We start from the raw sequence: 19940 nt of genomic DNA on the forward strand, positions 1-19940 counted from the left end.
AACTTGTGGCTCAGAATGAACAGACCTACAATATCTGACACACGAGAGGACGTGATCCAGTTACTTTAACCTTACTACCTTAGTGGTTTGCATGGTCACAATGGCAACTGCAGTGCAAATACTGTATTTCAGTACTCCTCCTTTGTTACAGGAAATTAATGAATTTTCTATCCAGCTGCCTGCAAGGATATTACATTGCAGGAGAAAAACATCCTAACATATCAAAAAAGCAGCTGATAGCCTCTGTGCAAGCAGGATACAAATTTTCCTTCTCACGTAGAGCTTGTTTCTAAAACTCAAGATCCCAGCAGGCATAATGAGAGGGTTTGCCATTCATCATGTAATTATAATCTCAAATGCTCAGTCCTGCACATCATAGACAAAACCTTGGTAGCAAGCAGAGTAACAGCACACAAAATATAAATTAACTCAGCAAATAGTACAAAGGGTGTTGAATATGACTCCAAACATAAGTCCTTCTTGACTCACAATCAGTGTTTTAGCTCCTTGTGTTTCACAGTTTAAGTAATTCCTCTTTGCTGAATGACATGATACATTCTTTCACCCTTAGTGATCTAAATACTCCTCCAGGAACTTGCAATTGCTTTAAATTTCTCATCAACAACAGCAGGTAAAATAGCCTTTTAATACACCAATGACTTTTGTTTCCTGAAGAACCCATTAAAAACACGGTTCTGCAAGTTTATTTCATGTTGGACAGACACGGGCTCCTCACGCAAGAAACTCCTCTGAAAGCAGCTGGGCAGTTAAACCCGACTCCTCACAAGCATGAGTTATAAATCAGACACAAACATGCACACGGAGGAGTGCCCACCCGTACGTACCACAGCGCAAGTCTCACAGACCACAGGACTAGCACAACGGTACCTGCTTCCCCAGAGGATGTTTTAAGGCCTGGACTCCCTTACCTGTCTCTCTTAAGGGCGATTCTCCAGGGAATTACTTTCTCACAACATGGTCGACTGGTCCAACGAATAGTGGGTAGAAATTGGGCAGAATTACATTTGCAGAAAATGGCTTCTCATACATTGCAACTGAGGTATGTCATGGTCTGTAAATTCTCTATTATAAAGTTCCTGGAATTTTTATTCCTTGGCCTTTGTGGATTTGCAATGGCCCCATCAGCTTTGTATTAACCCTAATGGCCTTACAGTTGAGCCTTTTTACTCTTGTTCTCCTTACTTTTCGCTTTCTATTAACAAAGAATAGATTTTTACAGAACAGATCAAGCTTTTCAGCAGGGAAAAAGATCCTTTCAAAGCTTCCCCAAACACCTGCCTTCAAAAGCCTGCTGCATCAAGCAGCTGCCTACTTTGCCCGTGCTTCAGAGCAAGTCCTGGCTCCAAAGTGACCTGCTTCCAGTCTCAGGTATGCCTCAGCTGGTTTTAGACTTAATCCTCCATCTCCATCCGAGATGGCATAACTATGTTACAGCATTGTGCTGGTGCAATAAAACCATAATCACCCACCTGGCTCTATAGCTTCTTCCTCTGCACCTCCAGTGCAGTGAATGTTTACAGTCTCCCTGCAAAGGAGCCCCGGTAAAGGCTGTAACAGGATGTAGCAAGAAAAAAACCACCCTAAAACACAAGGGAAGTAAGTACATGCTCTGTAATTATACTTTATTGCAACTCTAATGCTTTGCCTGCTCCTGAAGACTCCTTTAGCTAAATTTGTTTGTTCCAGGCTGTTGTTTTCTGTACCAATTAATGCACACATGAACCATGTATCATTTTCTTATTATTTTATTGAAAAGGTACATTAAAAAAATACACAGACATTTTACTATTATGGATTGCAGATAAAGATGCTCTAAAAGTTAATTCTCTATTTTTTTTTCCTTTCTTCCACCTGTTGTCCCCATTATTACAGAACGACTTCAGTCTGAGTACTGCATATTGATATCACCTTTATAAAAGGGTCGGGGACATAAGAAGATAGGTGGGGCGTTACTGCAATATATTCAGTAAACAGAGAACACGTCAATTATAAATATTTTATGTTCTGTACATTATTGCATTAGGGAGCCACAACGTTATGCAGCATCATTACAAAGGAAACCAGTCAGAAATGAAAAAAATAGGATATTTACGTACAAATACATGGATCCATTATCGTCTTCAACAACGCGCATGAGCTGTGGTAATGTGCAATTGAAAAGCTTCTTTTTTTCTCTTTAAACATTGCTTAGCAACACCAGTGAGGAAACAACAAAAATAAGTTAAATGAAAGTAGCAAACAAGTAGTATTCTTAACTATATGTTATATGGCTTTCTATTTTTAATTTCTCTAAATAAAGTGTGACACAAAAGAAATAATTAAAAGCTTCAGCGCTGCATTGCTTTCAAACATTTGCACAGAAACTGAAAGTATTAAAATCAGACATGTGATACATCTTTAGTACTACACAAGATACACCAGTACTGGGGCCTAGGACAGTACACAATCCCTGTCAACAAGAGCACATTGGGGGGAAAAAAAAAAAGACAACGCAATTCATTTTTGAGGTGTTATCCACAATCAAGCATTTGGTTCATCTACCTTTTTTTTCCACATTAGATTATACTCCATTGGTTTTCAGAGAAGTATTTACACAAGCGTGAGCAAGGAAGACCCTAGTTTTCAAGTCTGTCAGGAAAATATTTTACGTTCCTCAATTCCAAGGTGCATCATACACATTGTAAGAAGAAAAAAAAAAGCATGAATCTTTAATGGTATAAATTTTATGAGCAATTAAGTTTTTAAGTAAATCGCACTCTATTTGGATTAAAAAAAGGAGAGACAGAGAGAGACTGAGAAAGAGTTGTCTAGACTCCAAAATGCAGTACCTTCAATGATGGATTTCACGGTGTGGGTGGCTGAGGTGTCCCGCTGGATGGCATTTCAAAAGAGAAAGAAATTTTAAAATCTGGACCCCTTTCCTGATTTTCTTTTACCCTTTCTACTGGCCATAGTTATCTCTTTTTCACATCAATAAATTAGTACGGTGCAAAAAGTATGGAGGCAGGCGTCGCCCGGATGGGACCATGGCCTGGCCTGAGGAGAGCTGGTGGTATCGCAGGTGCCTGGAACAAGGAGGCAGAGGGACGGGGAGGAAGGGACAGAGCCGATGATACAGCTGCAGCCGCAGCCAGAGGAGATGAAAGGAAAGCAGGTGCCAGCGGCTTAATCATGTCCTTCTGGAATGCGAGTTTTGCCTGGAATAAAACACAGAAAAAAAGCAGCGTAAATACAGCTCTCCCTGCACCAACTTTTACATGAAGAGTAAAAAAAGGAACCCTGACAAAGGGCATGCCATGGTTTCTCACTGAAGCCTCACGTCAACTGTCTGGAAATGTTTCCCACATTCTTTTCTTACTCCCAAGGAATTAAAGCAACCAAACCATCTATTTGAAGATACGTAAATCTCTTGAGTGTAGGGGCTGTCACACTGACCTTTAGAAGGAAGCAAAGTTTGCAAGGGAACAACATTAAATTATATAAATTATTAACTGTGCAAGAAAACTTAAAAAAAAAAACCCTCCATGATTAAGCCTTCAGTGTCAAAAGTCAGGTTTTCCACTTGCTGAAATAAATTGTAGAAAAGTAGAGCAGCCAAGATAGGAAATCAGTATTGGTCCAGCCAGCTTGTTACTTGCCTTACTGCGCTTTTCCAAAGCGAAATACATTTTAAGATCAATACTGTAAAGAATTCTTTCAGAAAAAAAAGAATTATTACTCAGTTTATGATCTACAATGGTTGCTGGCGCTTGTGGTGATGAAAAAACTGAACAGAAATATATACACTACAGTCCTACTGAAAATGGTTTGCACCACAATCACGTATTTGTGGGGGTGAAGATGCTCACAGCCTTCCTTTATTAGTGAAGCTCTGTCCTTACGCAATAGATTATAAAATGATGTATTATGCAAATGAAGAAGAAAGATAAGTGTGTGCAAAACCTATTGAACAGGGAGAAAGCCTGCAGCATTTTCAATTGCTTCTGTACAATTACAAAGACATATTAATATATTTCGGCTTTTAAAGGCTTTGCACATGCTTACTGTTGCACACACACATTCGCACCTCTCTCTTTCCAACCTATAAATTGTTTTTGTACCATGGGGGGCATGCACTTTTCCCTAATGAATAAAATACAAGCTGAGTCATGAGCAAATAAACACACAATGTGCACTGTGCGAGAGCCAGCCTGAACTCGGGCTGCAGCTGGCAGAACCAGCTTGGGGAATTCCTGGAAACACAGGTGGGTGTGAAAGAGGAACACTGGGGGCACGAAGGCAGGAGTGATGTTTTGATAGCTGGTGACAGACACAGCCTGAGCGGGCAGATAGGCAATTGATACGCCTAAACACCCGATAGCTCTTTTGCACCAACAAAATACATGCACAGAGCAGTCTGCTTTGCTGTATGCAGAGAAGGAGCATGAGTATTTTTATACCCAAATGTCTTATGTCCTTGTCCCTGTCTGCATCCGTTATAACCTAAGAGTTATCTCAGGTGCCCAGACGGAGGATATACACTGCAGCCTTCAAGAAGTGCACTAGCCCAGCAGAGTCGATACCTTTCCACGGGGCACACTGTTCATTCCCCACTCCACTGATTATTCCCTTCCTCCTCACAGTAAATAACACTGGCAGCACTGTCTGCGTGTCTTCGACTGGGCAGACAGAATACCTAACTATCCTCAAATCTGATCCCCACGCAGACTCAGCCTGCGGGGAGAGAAACGCTGTGGAAGTGTCAGGTCTGTCATGTTCCTGTCTCTGTGCAGTGGGAGTCCCCAAGGTCACAAATTCACACAGACGGGAATGAGAAATAAGAATACTTACTGCTAAAATACTTGGGCTGCGCTGCAGTTTGTTGTAAGGACTATATTTAGGTTTCATAGGCTTTCCTGCAACTCTGTCCTTGTGCCTTCGGCTGGAGATGTGCTGAAATAAATATCCTCACAGTTAATTAGCTGTTTAAACATTTCTCAGTTTTGAGTTTGAAATTGATTTATCAGCAGGATATGCCTAAGCCCCTGTTTGTAAGATAAAGTGGGTCCTTTAGAGAGAGCAAAGATGAGTTTTGTTAAATGAAACATAACAATTTGGAGCACATCAAATACAGAATCTGAAACTAATCAAATACAGAGAATTCTGTGATCCAAGAGAGGCTCTGCAAATTATTGATATTTTGGCTAGTACTTCCTTTTTCCACTTGAGAAACTTTGAACCTGGCAGAGCTGTAACCACTAGGTCATAGGGATATTCAGAAGTAGGAGGTAAATTTCAGTCTCGCTGATGCTGTTCAGTTGTATAAATAATTCAATATTAGCTGAAGGAAGAACCAGCACCCAGGGATACGTCTACACCGTGCAATTTAATACTATCTTAGAGATAACTGAAATAACAGGGAATGAAAGGACTCATCCACACAGCACAGCACCCTCCAGTTAGGCATTCCCATGTGGCTATTAGAAGGAACATATTTCTACTGGTACAACTCTGAACCCAGGAATAATTGTCTTGGACAGAGCAGGGCTGTGTGTTCATATAGCTACACTGTTAATGGTAGCACTGCTCTACGCAGTTCAGACATATCTGCAGTATTAGCCTTCTGCTGACTGTCCTAAACCTGCAGATTCAAGTCACATTCTCCTTCTCACATAGCATTGAAGTATCCCAGCAGACAATCAGCACCAAAAGAGGAATTCAGGGAACCTCAGCCCAGAATTTCATCCATTTGGAAGACCAAAGTTCAAATCTCTCCCAAGCCACAGCCAACTTTTAAACTAGATCTGCGATGTTTTTCACGGACACCAACGTCTTTTCTGCCTCTGCTTTATGACTCTCGAGCTCACTTTTTCCCAGCTGAACCTGACCTAGATCAAACTATTCAGAAACAGTTGTGGGATGACAGGAAAGAAATACTAGTTTGCTTCTTTCCAAAACATCTTCACATAGACATACATCCCACCTACAATTTTGCAACACTACTACTAACAACAAAGAAGCCCCAGACACGTGCAAGCTACCTGTTTGAGTTGAATTTCTGAATTAACATGGACATCACAGATTTCACAATGAAATGTCTTGTTCTGCAGCCCTGAGCCTTTATTGCCGTTCTGCACCTTCAGCCGGGATCCAGGTCTAGGGTAAGACTTGATGGGACCAGCACCATTCCGAGCCTCCACCATGGTCTTGTGCTTGGAGCCTAGTGGGCAAGGAGACGCAGGTGAGCTAATGGTCAGCAACATACTGCCTTGGGACTTTTTGTAACACATTCACCATCAAGACAGAATGCTTAAAGTCACCACAGCCTAATGATGTTTCGGTCAGCATAATTCCCACTTCTTGGGCAGAAGCCAGACAATGGAAGAGGGAACAACAGGCAAGTTGGATCACTGCCTTTCTGTTTGGGGGCAGCGCATGGCTCTGCAACCAGTGAATTTGTTGCTTATTCTTCTGCCAAAATCCATAGAGCTGGTGAATCAGACAGCAGAACCAAGCCAAGAGTGGGAGAGGAACCAAAGCAGTCACTCAAAATCTGCCTACCAACACGAATACTTCAATCGGTATCCTCTGATTTGGAAGAAATGGCTTCTCTGGCCATTTCAAGAATAGATTACAGCTGCAAAACCAGCTTCTACGGTTTGTCACAAGCTTTACATCAGCAGCACATCACAGAGCAGCGAGAGCTGCAGAGGGATTGCTGCTTGTAGCCTTTTAAAGAAAGCGTATCTGATTTGCAGCAATCAAAATATTCTAGGACATCCAGGAAATCTATGGAGCCCACCCTAAAATTATGGAAAATTTCAAATAATAAAATTTAGTGTAAGTTATGCTAGCAAATAAACAGACACCAGATATAGTGAGATGAAATATGAAAGAGAGAGAGAACTGGTATTTTAGAAATCTTAGTGTTACACAAACCACTATGATCATAGTATGATACCCACTAAGGAGGTATGTGAGGGAATCTGATTACGTAACGTTACCCATAGGGATTTTTGTCAACTAAAAGCTTATAGAGCTTTCTTCATATGTGAAGGAGAGTTCACAAAATCTATGTGGGAGGGTGCTTTAATAAAATATTGAATACCACACATGAAACTGTCATCAGAATAGTTTTTCTAACATGCCCCTTCAGGGAAGTGTGACTACCCCACTGTCAGAAAACCAGCGAGTTACACTGAATTTTGAAAACAACATCACACAACTGCATGCACTGCATGTATACTCACTCACCTGTATTGTGGGCTTCTAGTTGTGACAGGGAATTCACAGCCACTTTGCATAATGAACAGTAAAGTAGTTTTTTGGCTTTTTCCTCTTCTGACTCAGACACTGTGTTTGGAGCTCCATTTGTGCTCTTGGAGGATGAGGCAGGTGTTACAGGGGCCACCGCTGCCACTCCAGGTTTGGGAAGAAAAGGACCCACTTCTGTGCTGGACTGCTGACTTGCATTATTGGGTTTTGCCTTCCCTTTATCTTCTAAAAGCAAAATACATATGTCATAATATGCTGCACACACAAAAAAAGTCATACAGTAATAGTCCTGTGGCTTTAGTGAACCTGACACAACAGGGACCTAATTCATCTCATTCTGTACAGGACAGCAGCATCATTGAAATCATGTTAAAATACTACCATGAAATGTGTGTAACTTGAGAAAAGGGGAGATTTTCCTATTTTTAAGGTTACCAGTGAATACCAAGGACTTCAACAAATTCATGCCAGCTGTTGTTGCTGTCACACTGCAGGTTTGGCCAGTTGCAAGGGCCCAAGAAAGCTCAAAGGCAGCAAGGGCTAAGGGCTGGAGAGCACTCAGAAACATGCGAGCCTTTGGACTGGAGATTACAAAACTATTTCTGACAAGCAATATACTGCCTTTGGAATGGCTCAATTCTGCCCTACACACATGCACACATCCACTAATATTTTTGAGGATTTCCCAAGAACAATCCCTCATCTATCTGGAGATCAGATGGCTCTGATGTGCGTTCAGTGCATTCCCGTATCGGTTCACAAACACCAGTCAGTCTTCAGTGCCCCCATCAGACAGGTAGGCAGGCGCTATTTCCTTTTACAGGTGGCAATTGCAAGGCAAGATTACGTGTCCCAACTGTGCCTAAACAGGAACTTTGTGTTAGAGCCAGTGTTCAAATGCCCCCTGCCTATGTGATGCCTGCAAGAGGCTTTGCTGTTGCCTTTTAAGCTACTCAGTCCTGCTGACCACCAGCCACACTAGTTGCTGGCAGCAGAATGAGCCCACCGCTAAACATGGGATGGGAACAGTACAGTGGTTCTGGTCAAACAACCCTGACAGAATGGGCACAAGAAATGACTTGTCACTCTGAACGGCAGGAATCAAGTTTTATCATCTAAATAAGTACAACATCTACATAACAGCAACCTCTTTAAATGTACTTACACCCTACTGGAAACCTAGTTTTAAATAGTGTAGAACTGATTTGAAAAGCCAGGTTCTATTTTGAGTACTTGGTGTTTTTTAAATATGACCCCTTGAACTTTATGTTTACAGCTACCAGACCCTGTCTTACCATCACACTGTGCACCAGGCCAATAATGTGCTCCAGGATCATACCCTCTACAACAAACACTGGAGAGTGTGTATGAACTATGAACAGGCCTCCTGAAACTACAACCCACAGTTGTTGGCATATTTCCCAGAAGTACATTGCAATACATCAACTTCAGATTGTTAAAAAAAGGAGAAAGAATATTCTAATAAAAGAAATGTTATTTTTTAAAATAGTGATAAAAATACTTTGAAATCACATCATACGGGCTGTATTAAACACTGAAAATTACCAAGTACAAAGACTACTATTAGGACCAAATTAATGATAAATCCAGATTCTGAAGGTATTTTTATTGATAAAGTATGACAAATGAAAGTGATGTTAAACCACAGTTCATGGACCATTCAATTTTAAGGTCTCTACAGTAATAAGTCACATATGCAAAAATCTAGAATGTATTATATGACTTGTGAGTCTTCATAAAATATATGGTTTTAATAAAAGGCATTTGCTAACATTCTAAACTGAAGTTTTCAATATGGAAAGTTCTGAGAGGTGCTAACATCTACAAAGGAAACATGATTAACTGCTGCCATTTGTGAATTCACATTACAGGAAACTAGACTTGCTGTTGTTGTTGTTCTGTGCGATATCATGCCAGACAGCAAGAGGTGTAACACCAGGATGCACGGGAACCTGAGCGCAATAAAGGAAGCTTCCTCAGCATTTTGCAGTTCAGGCCTTTAAGGAGCAATATACCTGCAGAACCACAAGCTGCAGGTTAATATGTAAAGACTCACTTGTGGTTTGGGGATTTTTATGTTGTTTCCCATGTATTTACTTAGTGGAAGCATAAAGATTTGGTGCTTTTGCAACTCTTTCTAGAGATAGAAATCATCTCTCCCAGTGAGACAGAAAAGGAGGGGGCCAGCAGGAACGTCGGCTGATGCCCACTGAGACGGACCCCCAGCTTGAGAGACTGCCTCATGCAGCGAGCGCACACCCTGCCTGCAGCCCCTCACCTCACCATCACACCGCCCAGTGAGGGGGAACAGATTTTTATTTCTTTGCTTTGCCATCAGGTGATTGTGGAGTGAGAATGTGAGCAACTGAGTAAGATGCATTTTACACAGGCCACCAACTGCCACCACAGACTGATGGTTTCCCATCGCTGAGTTTAACAGATGATTCAAAAATGACAGACTTCATTTCCCACTTCTCCTCACTTAGCTGGCCACCAGCTGATGTGGGACATCAATTTTTTAAATATTCCCTAGATTTACAGTGTTTTCACAACTCATAATACAAAGCTATTCTAGAGCATGTAACACATAACAGGCGAAGAAGAAAACTTCTAGAAAACTAGAGAGAAGTTACCAGCATCCAGCTGGGCTCAGTTCTGCCAATATCTCTGCTTTTGGAACAAAAGACCATCAGGCTGGAAAGCTTCCTGACACAAATAAGCTCTTCATCCATGGAGATGTGTAAGGAGAGACACACGCCCCTCTATGAATTAACGTTTCCTTCCACCATTCTAAACGCTTAATGCAGAACATCTTCAAAGATCATAATTGTAAGGTTGTTATACAGTTTAACTCCCACAGAAAGTACACCGAGATAAGTGCATATTTGTCACTGCAGTGCGGCCAGAATTGGGTTTTCCTGGCTTCTAAAATCAGAAAATTGCACTTCTCCAAATGGGCTTTTGATAACAGCTTACTGTTTTCAATCCACAGAATTCAAAACACCCTTACTTACAGTTTTATATTTGAGACATAAATGCCAAGTACTCAACCGTGCAAATCACAGGAAATGCAAATCACATGTATATACAAAGCACAAAGAAGATTACTATTTTATTTGTACTTATAGCACGGAGCTAGCAAATAATACCTTCATGCAGAAACCAGAAATGTAACTGTTAATGCCTGCACGCATAGACATACTTCAAAACTGTAATCACAGTATAAAATACATGTAGATGGGTAGGATTATAGTCCTCTCGCTCCTTCTGCAGATAAATATTATTGAAGGTAGGCTCAGATTTGCTCTGATTTTCACCTGAACCAAGCCCACAGAGCCCAGCAGAGGCATGGAGAAGCCAAACAAGTACACAAGTGAGTCCCTCCTGCCCAGGACCAGGGCTGTACCTCTGGCTCCTGCTATACTTCTCAGCAGAGCACAGCTGGAAGCAGGTGACTTTGGCGGTACCAACCTCCTCCCAGAAAACTGCAGCTGTGATTCAACCTGAGTCACAGCCAGGCCAGGTTGAAATGCTTGCATTGTAGCTCACATGTGGGGGGTTGATTTAAAACCAAACTTGTACTGGTGTACCGTATCTGACTCTGTTCTTTTTCCACGCAGAAAGGCTATTTTTCATCTGTGTTAAACTCCTGTCCTTAAATTAAGTCTCCCTTTTCCTCAAGACTCCAGAGAAGTAAATAAATGGTTCAAGTTCTTTCTGAAGCCCAAATTTATTTTGAAATAGAGCCCAAGGAAAAAATAAAGCAAGCTAATTAAGTATTGCTTTGGGCTCAGTAATATCAATGCTCTCATTGCCTACTTACATTGTTTCAATTCTGCTTTGAAGTTTTTTTTCACATATTTCTGGTTGCTTGCCTTACATCTGTGTCAGCACCATGTTAGAATTCAAGACTTATTTATCTAATTAGTACTGCCTCGTTTCAGCTCGATGTACCAGAGTCAGGACACAGCGCAGGATACCACGTGACAAGTTCAAATCAGACGGTATTCTTGCTGGTCTTGCTCCCAGAGCAAGAGGATATTGAAGACAGGCTCAGATTTGCTCTGATTTCCACCTGCTCATGAAGCCCAGCAGAACCTCCCAGAGCAAGACCAGCTGAAGAGATCGACCAGTCTTCGCAGGTCCTGCTGATCTCACTGCAGTTGCTACAGCATTATCTACCGGACTTAACTGTGCATGCTGAAAACCTAGTCCAGATATGTGAAGGGACTTTGTCCCAGCTCAAAAAGGGGAAAAGTCATCCCAAAATTTCCCTCTGACACCCAACATGTCTCTCTTCTGCACAGTTGTTCCCTTTCCTGGTGAGCAGCAAACTGAACATGGATGCTTTGTCCCTGCTGGTCCAGTGACCAGTGCAGTCCATGCAGGAAGCAAAAAGAGTATTTCCCCCCACAGCCATTCCAGTAAGCAGCTTAGTTTACAATGTTCCTTTAAGAGAGATCACTTGCTTTACAATTTTATAACATACATCTATTTGTAAATTCTAAACATATGTCTTAAAATGATCTCTCACCATACACTAAAGTGTGCCTATAGGTATTGCTTTCTACAGCCAGGAAGTAACTTTTTAAAGTGAGTGTGATGGTTTTGGTGCATGCTAGGTAAAAATTCTAACTTGGACTTCATGATGAACGTATATGTACTAATTTCAGTGGAAAAGTAACTCAAAATTCAGATTCTTATTTCAAAACTGAGATTCTTAACACAAACCAAGCAGAATTATAAAACTCAGTTATAAATCTAGAAATTCATCCTTGCACCTTTCCTCATGCTGGGTCCTTCAGCATGGCCCCCCGCCACAGGTAATGAGGAGCAACCACACATTGCAAGGTGGCCACTGCTGCTCTAAACAACCCTACACAGAAGCTCTTTTGAGAAATTTGCTAATTTTGCCATTCTAGAAATGGAGATTTGTTTTTGTAATTCTTCTACCTGCTTGCACAATGGCTTCGAACACAGGACAGCAGAAAAACTTCTTTTGGCAGTCTAGACATTTATGATTCTCCCTCATAGAGGTAAAAAAATAGTAAATACACATACTTGTTTTATTCTTGAAAACCCTGAAGGAAAGTGCCATGTGATTTCTAATGCAATCTTCAACCTGAAGCAGCTACATTAGGAGTAACACAGCAACAAAACAATTTAATGTATAACAATCACTGCATGCTTATCAACGCTATGCAACCGGTGAACAGAACCAATGCACAGTTAGGTGTAAACCCTTTGGTGCTAACAGCTTTGTATACAGTGCTATGTAGCACACACTACTACTAAAATAACAACTTTTAAAAACATGGACAACCTGATGACCCTGAACACCTTCAATTAATTTCTGACCATGCCGATTCCTATGGTAACTAAACCAAAAAGTGATTTCTGGAGGGTGTAAGGTTTATTTGCCAGTTACTAGAAATGTGGTGCAATGCTTGTCTTATGGTAGTCCTGTTGTGTTACAGGGTACAGGTACTAATCTGAAGTGTTGATTTTTGAGAGCAATTGAGACATTGAGGTAAAGAAAGCATATCTCCCCCAACACAGCAGAGCTGTACAGAGTGAAACCAATTTTCAGGTTCTCCCTATAATTTCAGCAGCTCCAAATATGCCTATAAATATTGGGCTGCATTAAACAACCTTTGAAGCATACAGTGATTACAGAAGGGGAAAAGGAAATCAATCAGGTTGTCAGACTATTGTATAATCCTCTCTCCCTCATCAACTGTGTAGCAAAGGTAAAATCAGTTACATTAATTACAGTCATCTACCGTCCAAGAAATTTTGCTGAAAAGCTTATCACCGTAGCTAAACTGGCATCAATAAAGACAAAATAAAAATGTGTTTTAAATTCTCAGTTAAAAGTTGACATTTTAGATGGTTGGCACATCTCACATAAAACTAAAAAGTGACACTTATTTCTCACTACACTGTTTCTTCCTACATCTTTTTATAAAATATGCCCATTGACAGTGCTGAAGAGAGATGAGTTAGTTGATATTGCTAAAATCTATCATTTCTAAGCGTTCTGAGCACAGAACAAGGTGCCCCCAGACCAAGCAATGTTCAGGTTAAGTGCAGAGCTCACAGCTGCAGACAGGTGAGAAATCACAAGAGACAGAACAACTGGCCACCAACCCAGGCACTAGTCTGGCAGCCAAACTTCTCACAAGTTTTCTTATGTTCTTCCATCCATCTCCATCCTCTGAGACAGAGGAAATTTTCAGAGGCAAGAGTAACAGAAGTAAGTGCAGCAGCTATTTGCAGAGAGCTCTTCACAAATAGGGCCAGGAAAAGTGGGAAGCCCTTTGGGAGGCTGGTTTCAATAGTTGATGGGTGGTAGGTGCAAGTCAGCATCTTGGATGTACATTACAAAAGACACAGACAAAGGTACGGAGAGCTCCGAAAGCGAAGGACGTGAAGAACTTGGAGAAAGAATAAGCAGTAACTTTAGCTGTAAGCACAGAAGCATGTAACAAAACCCACAACATTTAAAACAAAAACATGAAAGTAGAGCAATCACAGTCAAAGAGATTACAAGCATGCCTAAAAGTAATTAAGAGTGGTGTTAAGAAACCATGACAAAATCAAATCAGGGTGAGGAAAACTTATTTAGCCACGCTGTACTTGCAGCAGGGCTGCCTAAACAGACCCTGGGACATGGGTCTGGGGCAGAGAGAGAGGATCCGCAAGTCACCATATTGGAAACAATAGCTGCTGTACATCTCTTTGCCCTAAGATACAGAGCGGGATGATCAACAACTGAATTAATACAAGGACCAGAAGGGCCTCCTTCAATGTATTAGCAGAAAAAACCCACTGAATAGAAAAGCAGACAATAGGTCCAGGAAGAAAAGCAAGTTTCAAACCATTCTTCTCCACAGATAGTCTTATCTTATGCTGGCTCACACACTGCTATAGAGGAATAAAGCACACACACATTTAATTATCCTTATTATGTAGAAAAAGAGAAACACTATGAGTAATGCATGCTATAAAGGCAATAGCAGGAAAGCAATTAAGTCCCTAATGGTCACAACCTTTACAGGATTTGTAATCACTGTCCTGCATCTCAGCATCACTCAAAAAAACCCCAACAAACCCCAACAACAACAAAGAGCATTAGATTATTTTTTGACACTCATTAAGACAGAGTTAGCTAACTTTGATATGGAATTTCAAAATCTGTTTTGTTTTATCTGCACATTTGCTGAATAATGAGACTCTAATGGCTGTCAGACAAAATACCTACTTTCTCACCAGTTGTGCAGTCTACTGAGAAATGAGGCTGAAAAACCCGTAGGGCTCTGTTCTAGAAAAATTCCACTGCAAACCTACATGCAAATCAGACAGCACAGTGTATCTATTAACCCTTTGATTACCTTTAGTTTTCATAAAACGTTTTCCCTTATACTTCAGACCTGTCTGAAGGGGGGCTAGGTTCTATATAATGAGAGGTCGTTACATGAAATAAATCTGTTTGACACATTCTAAAGAAAACCAATTTTGTTTCTATACAAAGATGAGAAACAAATGGAAGCTATAAAGCTTTTCATCTCAAACACAAATGTGCACTGAAATAAGCTACAACATATTTTCTCAAGATAGCAAAGCTACATGAGGAAATGTCTGGATGGCTCTGCAATATTGAGTGAACTCTATAGCTAGACTGATTATTTGATTAACTGCATCACTACTCTCCAGCGGGCTGAGCCGAACTATCTTTTTCATTTCAGAAGTATTGCTTGTTTGGCTATGGTACAACACTGATGTTGATACTTAATTTCTTAGGAATTTTATTTCTGATTTGGGACACCAAAGACTCCAGGGAATATTCTTCCAAAGAACCCAGTTTATTTTCCAGAGTGCAAAATACTTGCAACTCATCACATGTAATCTTACAAAGGTCTGGTTTTATATTCTGGGTGAGTTTAATTTTTATGAAAGCAGACTGATGAGAATTAGAAAATATTCAGAAGTACAGACAGTTCTGCAGCTGTAAAATCTTGCCCTGCAAAGTCTCTTTCCCTGCCTATTAGCGCACCTTCCTGAACCGAGTGCCTGTCACTCCATTCACTGGGGTGTCTGAGATGATCCCACTGTATCACCTATAATTTTTAGTCAATTCCTTGCATAGTTGGTGATTCTCCAAGATCTACTGATGGTTGGATGATGGTTTAGATCTGTTTTACTGATGAAGATCAAGAAAAATCTGGGTGCATTCACCAGCAAGGTGGGGGGAATAAAAATGATATGCTGACACATACATAAAAGGCAAATCTCAAAATAACTGTCCAAAAGTTGTTACATACAGAAAAAGGGCATTCACATTTCAAAAAATATCTTACTTCATATTTCAACACAATGCATTTTCTCTGCTCAAAAGCCAAAGGAGCAAGAAGCAGTGCTGATTCTGCACTATTAGCCAAAATGCAGGAGTGCATGTATGGTCTGGAACAAACTTCTAACTCTCACTTACAGCAACACATGCCTCCATTTTTTGCCTGCTTCTCTTCAATTCCACTTTCTTTACGGAATACAGGTTACATCAGACTTCTCTTTTCCTCACTGAAAACAGATTACTACAAGCTTTTCCCCCTTTTACAATTTTTAGGCTGAACAGGGTGAAAAGGTAACGATGGTAAATGCAGCAAGCTTGTTCCAGAGAAAACCAGCTCATCTACAAACACCAGTACAGAGCAGTTTTCTAGTGTCAAATTTATCAGTGACACAACACACCCCGTTTATAGTAGGTTGGAAAAAGATCCATCAGAAGGTTCTTCATAAAACCCAGCAAGACCAGCAGCACTACACTGCCAGCAGTTGAAACCAAGGTGGATCTCACCAGGAGACACACAGCAACACATGGTTGGCAACAGTGGATGTATATTTAACAAGTATCCATAAAGTGAGACTATGTAACAACTTAGCCTTCCTGGGTCCTATTGCTGTATGTCTAAACAAATTTACTTTAAATCTACCTTAACCTTTCATCTTTGCTGATTTTTGCCAGTCTGTATTGGCTGGAATGGACAAATTTCAGAGTTGGAAAATTATAATACACTTTGGGCAAAGTTTGAAATATAGTATAAGATCTGTTATTATAAAATGTGACTCCCATCTGGATGAAAGTAAATGTTTTTGCTGGTAAAACTTATCTTCTTCTGACACCAGACATCTATTATTTTGTAAATATTTTATACCCCCATTACAGATGCTGCCACATTTATTTTAAAGGTCCTGGAACGCAAATTTTCTATAGTGCTGCATTGTCTTTTTAACATTTTAATAATGTAGGAATGCTCAGAAAAATAACATTCAAAGATTACAACAAACATACTGCATTCTGCCCAGACATCCTTCACTTATGCTTGAAAATTTGCTGGTTCAGGTCCTCAACTATAAAAATAACAGTGCCTATTTCATCTATGAACCTGAAATATATTCCTAGAAACACATTTCACTTGCTGTTTGTGCAAAAAAAAAATCTTAAAATTCTACTCACAGCTGCTGAAGTGCTTTGGAACTCAATAGAAAATGTATGGGTGTCTAAATAAATTAATCAAGAACTGACAGTCTGCGTGCAACTACATTCTCGTGGGCCTGCGTCTCAACTACTCACTCAGTACTTGCCCAGGCAGAACTGCCACTGAAGTCAGCTAAAAAACACTCATCTTCATTTCAGTTAAATGACATCTATAATTGTGCATTCTCAGTGATTTCAGTGTCAGATTTGCCTGAGGATTGTGAGTATTTAGTCATGCCCTCAAGATTAGACTGATAAATTGCATTTCAAATAGAAGTTGTCTAACAGCCACTAAAACATTTTCACTTTCCTCAAAAACAAGTAGTAAGGAAATAATACCTAACCTATAGTTTGTATATATAATCTTTATGCTGTAGGAAATGTAGCATATATCTCATAGCAAGTCAGTAACACAGTACCTGGAGAATTAAGGTGGAAGGATGACAAAGGAAGATTTTTCAAAATTTAAATTTCTAACGTGCTGGCCAAGGATATTTCTGCTTTTGTTTTTGATTCAAGATCTCTGAACAATTCTGCATCACAACCAACTCACCAACTTCTTGCTCTCACAATTGCCTTCCACCCCCCAGCAACATGCATTTTTCCTTGTGTTCTTTCTGAATGCTGCTCGCAATTAGGTTACAAAACTGAAGCATGAGCAAAAATAAAATCTACAAAAATGACCCTAAACAAAAAAAAAACAAACAACAAATCAAGACACATTATTGGTTTTATGGAAGTTATTGCTAGACCATACTTTGCTCTCAGATGTCTTTTCCTTTACTTAAACAGTTGCTGAGAAATACAGAAAAAAGCCACCTTTTCCCCAACTCTAAGTATACGCTTTCCAGAAAAGAAGGTTTAAAAACAGAACATTTATCTCATTTGGGATCACAAACACAAACACAAAGCAGCAGCACTGAGCTTGACCCATTCTTTTACATTTAAAGACTAAATTCACTCAAAGGCAGAGAGAAACACAACTTTGACCTTTACACAACTGGACACAGACAAAACTGCATTCAACTACCAATTATATGGACAATCACCAGCATTCTGTTACTTATTCTGTGATTACATGAGAAAACTAGATATTCAGCGTCAAAAAAATGCACTTGCTTCTTTAGCAATATAATTCTTTAATAACGTTTGTGAAAATATCAGGTACAGCTACTCCTCTGAGACCCGTTAAAAAACCAAAAAAATTAGCAGCTGTTTTTTTGAGTTTTACATTCTAATGGATTTAAAGGGCTAATTTCAGTGCTACTTAAACAGAATTTCCACTGGATTTGAATTTCTCAGTCATTTAACACCAAACCTGCAGCTTGGTTGATGAATTACTTCTTTTCGTAAGTAAATAATACCGTCATTTGTCATCAAAATACTAACCATCTAAAGTGATAGAAGGGGATATTTAATTTTTTCCACTTGCAATTTTTACAAAATCTCACTACATAATCCTAACTTTTTTTTTTTAGGAAATTTCTAGATCACCTTTCTTCCTAATTGAAAACTACAAAGCAAATGAGTGATGTTGGTACCTCTTTCTCTACTTCCTTTTTGTGAGCTAATTCTTTTTTGTCCCACTTTCTTCCCTTCCCCATTTTTTTTACCTGAAGACTCAAGAACTTCTGTAAGAGTATGTTAAAGACAATGATGAGTAGGGAATGATGTGACACACCATAGTTCTGGTTGTGCCTCCCCTCTGCTATTACGTCCTCTAATGGAATATACATATACACATTTTCTAGTGATTTTTATTTCATATTTATCTTCTTACCATCATCATCCTATCCCAAAAAATATTCTGCTATTCAATAGGTACATTTATAGCAGAACAAACAAGAAAAAGTGGCCTGATTTCAGAATAGAGAGGGGTTACTGAAAGACTCAGTGTATATGAATGGATTCTTTAAATGACCATGTATGCCTAGCTAAAAAAAACCCAGTAGCTGAGACTATCCATGGCTCTGCTCCCACTTTCCAGCAACATTAGTAGAGTCATGCTTGTTTGGCCCAATGCCTATCTTGACCTCTCCCCTAAATAAGAAAACTCTCTATAATTATGTAAGAACACTAATGAAAAAAATACACCATGAAATTCCAGTTTTGGGAACTAGAATAAATAAAAGCTGTAATAGTATACAACTTCAATGATATTGGGCACATGAATGCTCATGCACAGCGCAGAGTGCCCAAGAAGAGTCTTATCTTACAATATATTTTTGCTGCAGAACTGCTGTTTAAACTACTGCAGGATAAAAAGCTTAGCTTTTCTTAAAAAAAAAAAAAAAAAAAAAAAGTCCTGCTTGTCTGTATTTCTGATTGAAATAATAACTGAGAAAGAAAAGACTGACCTTTTTCAATCTGAACAGGAATTGCAATAGCTCATCAATGTAATTGTGTCAGGCACAGAGCTTATTTTTCAGTTAATGGCCTATAATCAGTTTTCAGTAGAGCTGCAGAATTTGATATGGGCTAGTTAGCTTTATTGTAGACAGACTGAAGAAATACCTGAGGACTCCCAGGAGTTTATCAACACCAAAATGTGCAGAATAACTGCTCTTCCATTTGGGTTGTAAGACATACATGGAAAGATGAAGCTTGAGTATCCACTTTTGAAAAGTATGAACAGTGACAGGGAAGAAAGTGTTTAAAGATCTAACCTATTATAACCATTTCCTGTTAATTGATTTTGACTTCCTAGTTATCCTTTTGGTTAACCTTTCATCCCAAAAGCATAAGCCAAACAGCAACTTCCTGAAACAGCTGCTGAAACATCCCACCAGAAACACGCAGAAGCTGTTTACTGCTAAATCCAATACAGGTATCAAACGTGCCACTAATAGTATATTTCACATATCGATACTGATAATATAATGTTCATGTAAACAGACACATAGTACTTGCAACAGTGTACTTGTGATGAATTTATGAGCATTTATTAATTCTATTTTATATTATCCGCTATAAAAGCATGGCAGTCAAGCAGCAAACGCCATGCTGTGCCCTTTACCTCTGTTTTGGGGACAGAACTTCAACAAGTGGCAATATACAACGATCTTCAGACAGCTGTGAAACATTGAATGGAAAGAGAACAAAACTT

General features: G+C 39.7%; 1 protein-coding gene across 1 annotated transcript in view; it reads right to left on the reverse strand.

Moving 5' to 3' along the window:
• Positions 1-2952: 2952 nt before the first annotated feature.
• The window catches only part of ZNF385B (zinc finger protein 385B), a gene marked incomplete at its 5' end in the record, with an annotated part of 142317 nt that continues 125329 nt past the window's right edge, over positions 2953-19940 (reverse strand). The window contains 4 exon segments of the mRNA XM_084265061.1: positions 2953-3218; positions 4852-4953; positions 6042-6220; positions 7255-7500. Coding sequence (XP_084121187.1) covers positions 3000-3218; positions 4852-4953; positions 6042-6220; positions 7255-7500 — 746 coding nt within the window. The 3' untranslated portion in view covers positions 2953-2999.

The sequence above is a fragment of the Gallinula chloropus genome (assembly GCF_964237585.1).
Source record: "Gallinula chloropus genome assembly, chromosome: 5".
Lineage (NCBI taxonomy): Eukaryota > Metazoa > Chordata > Aves > Gruiformes > Rallidae > Gallinula > Gallinula chloropus.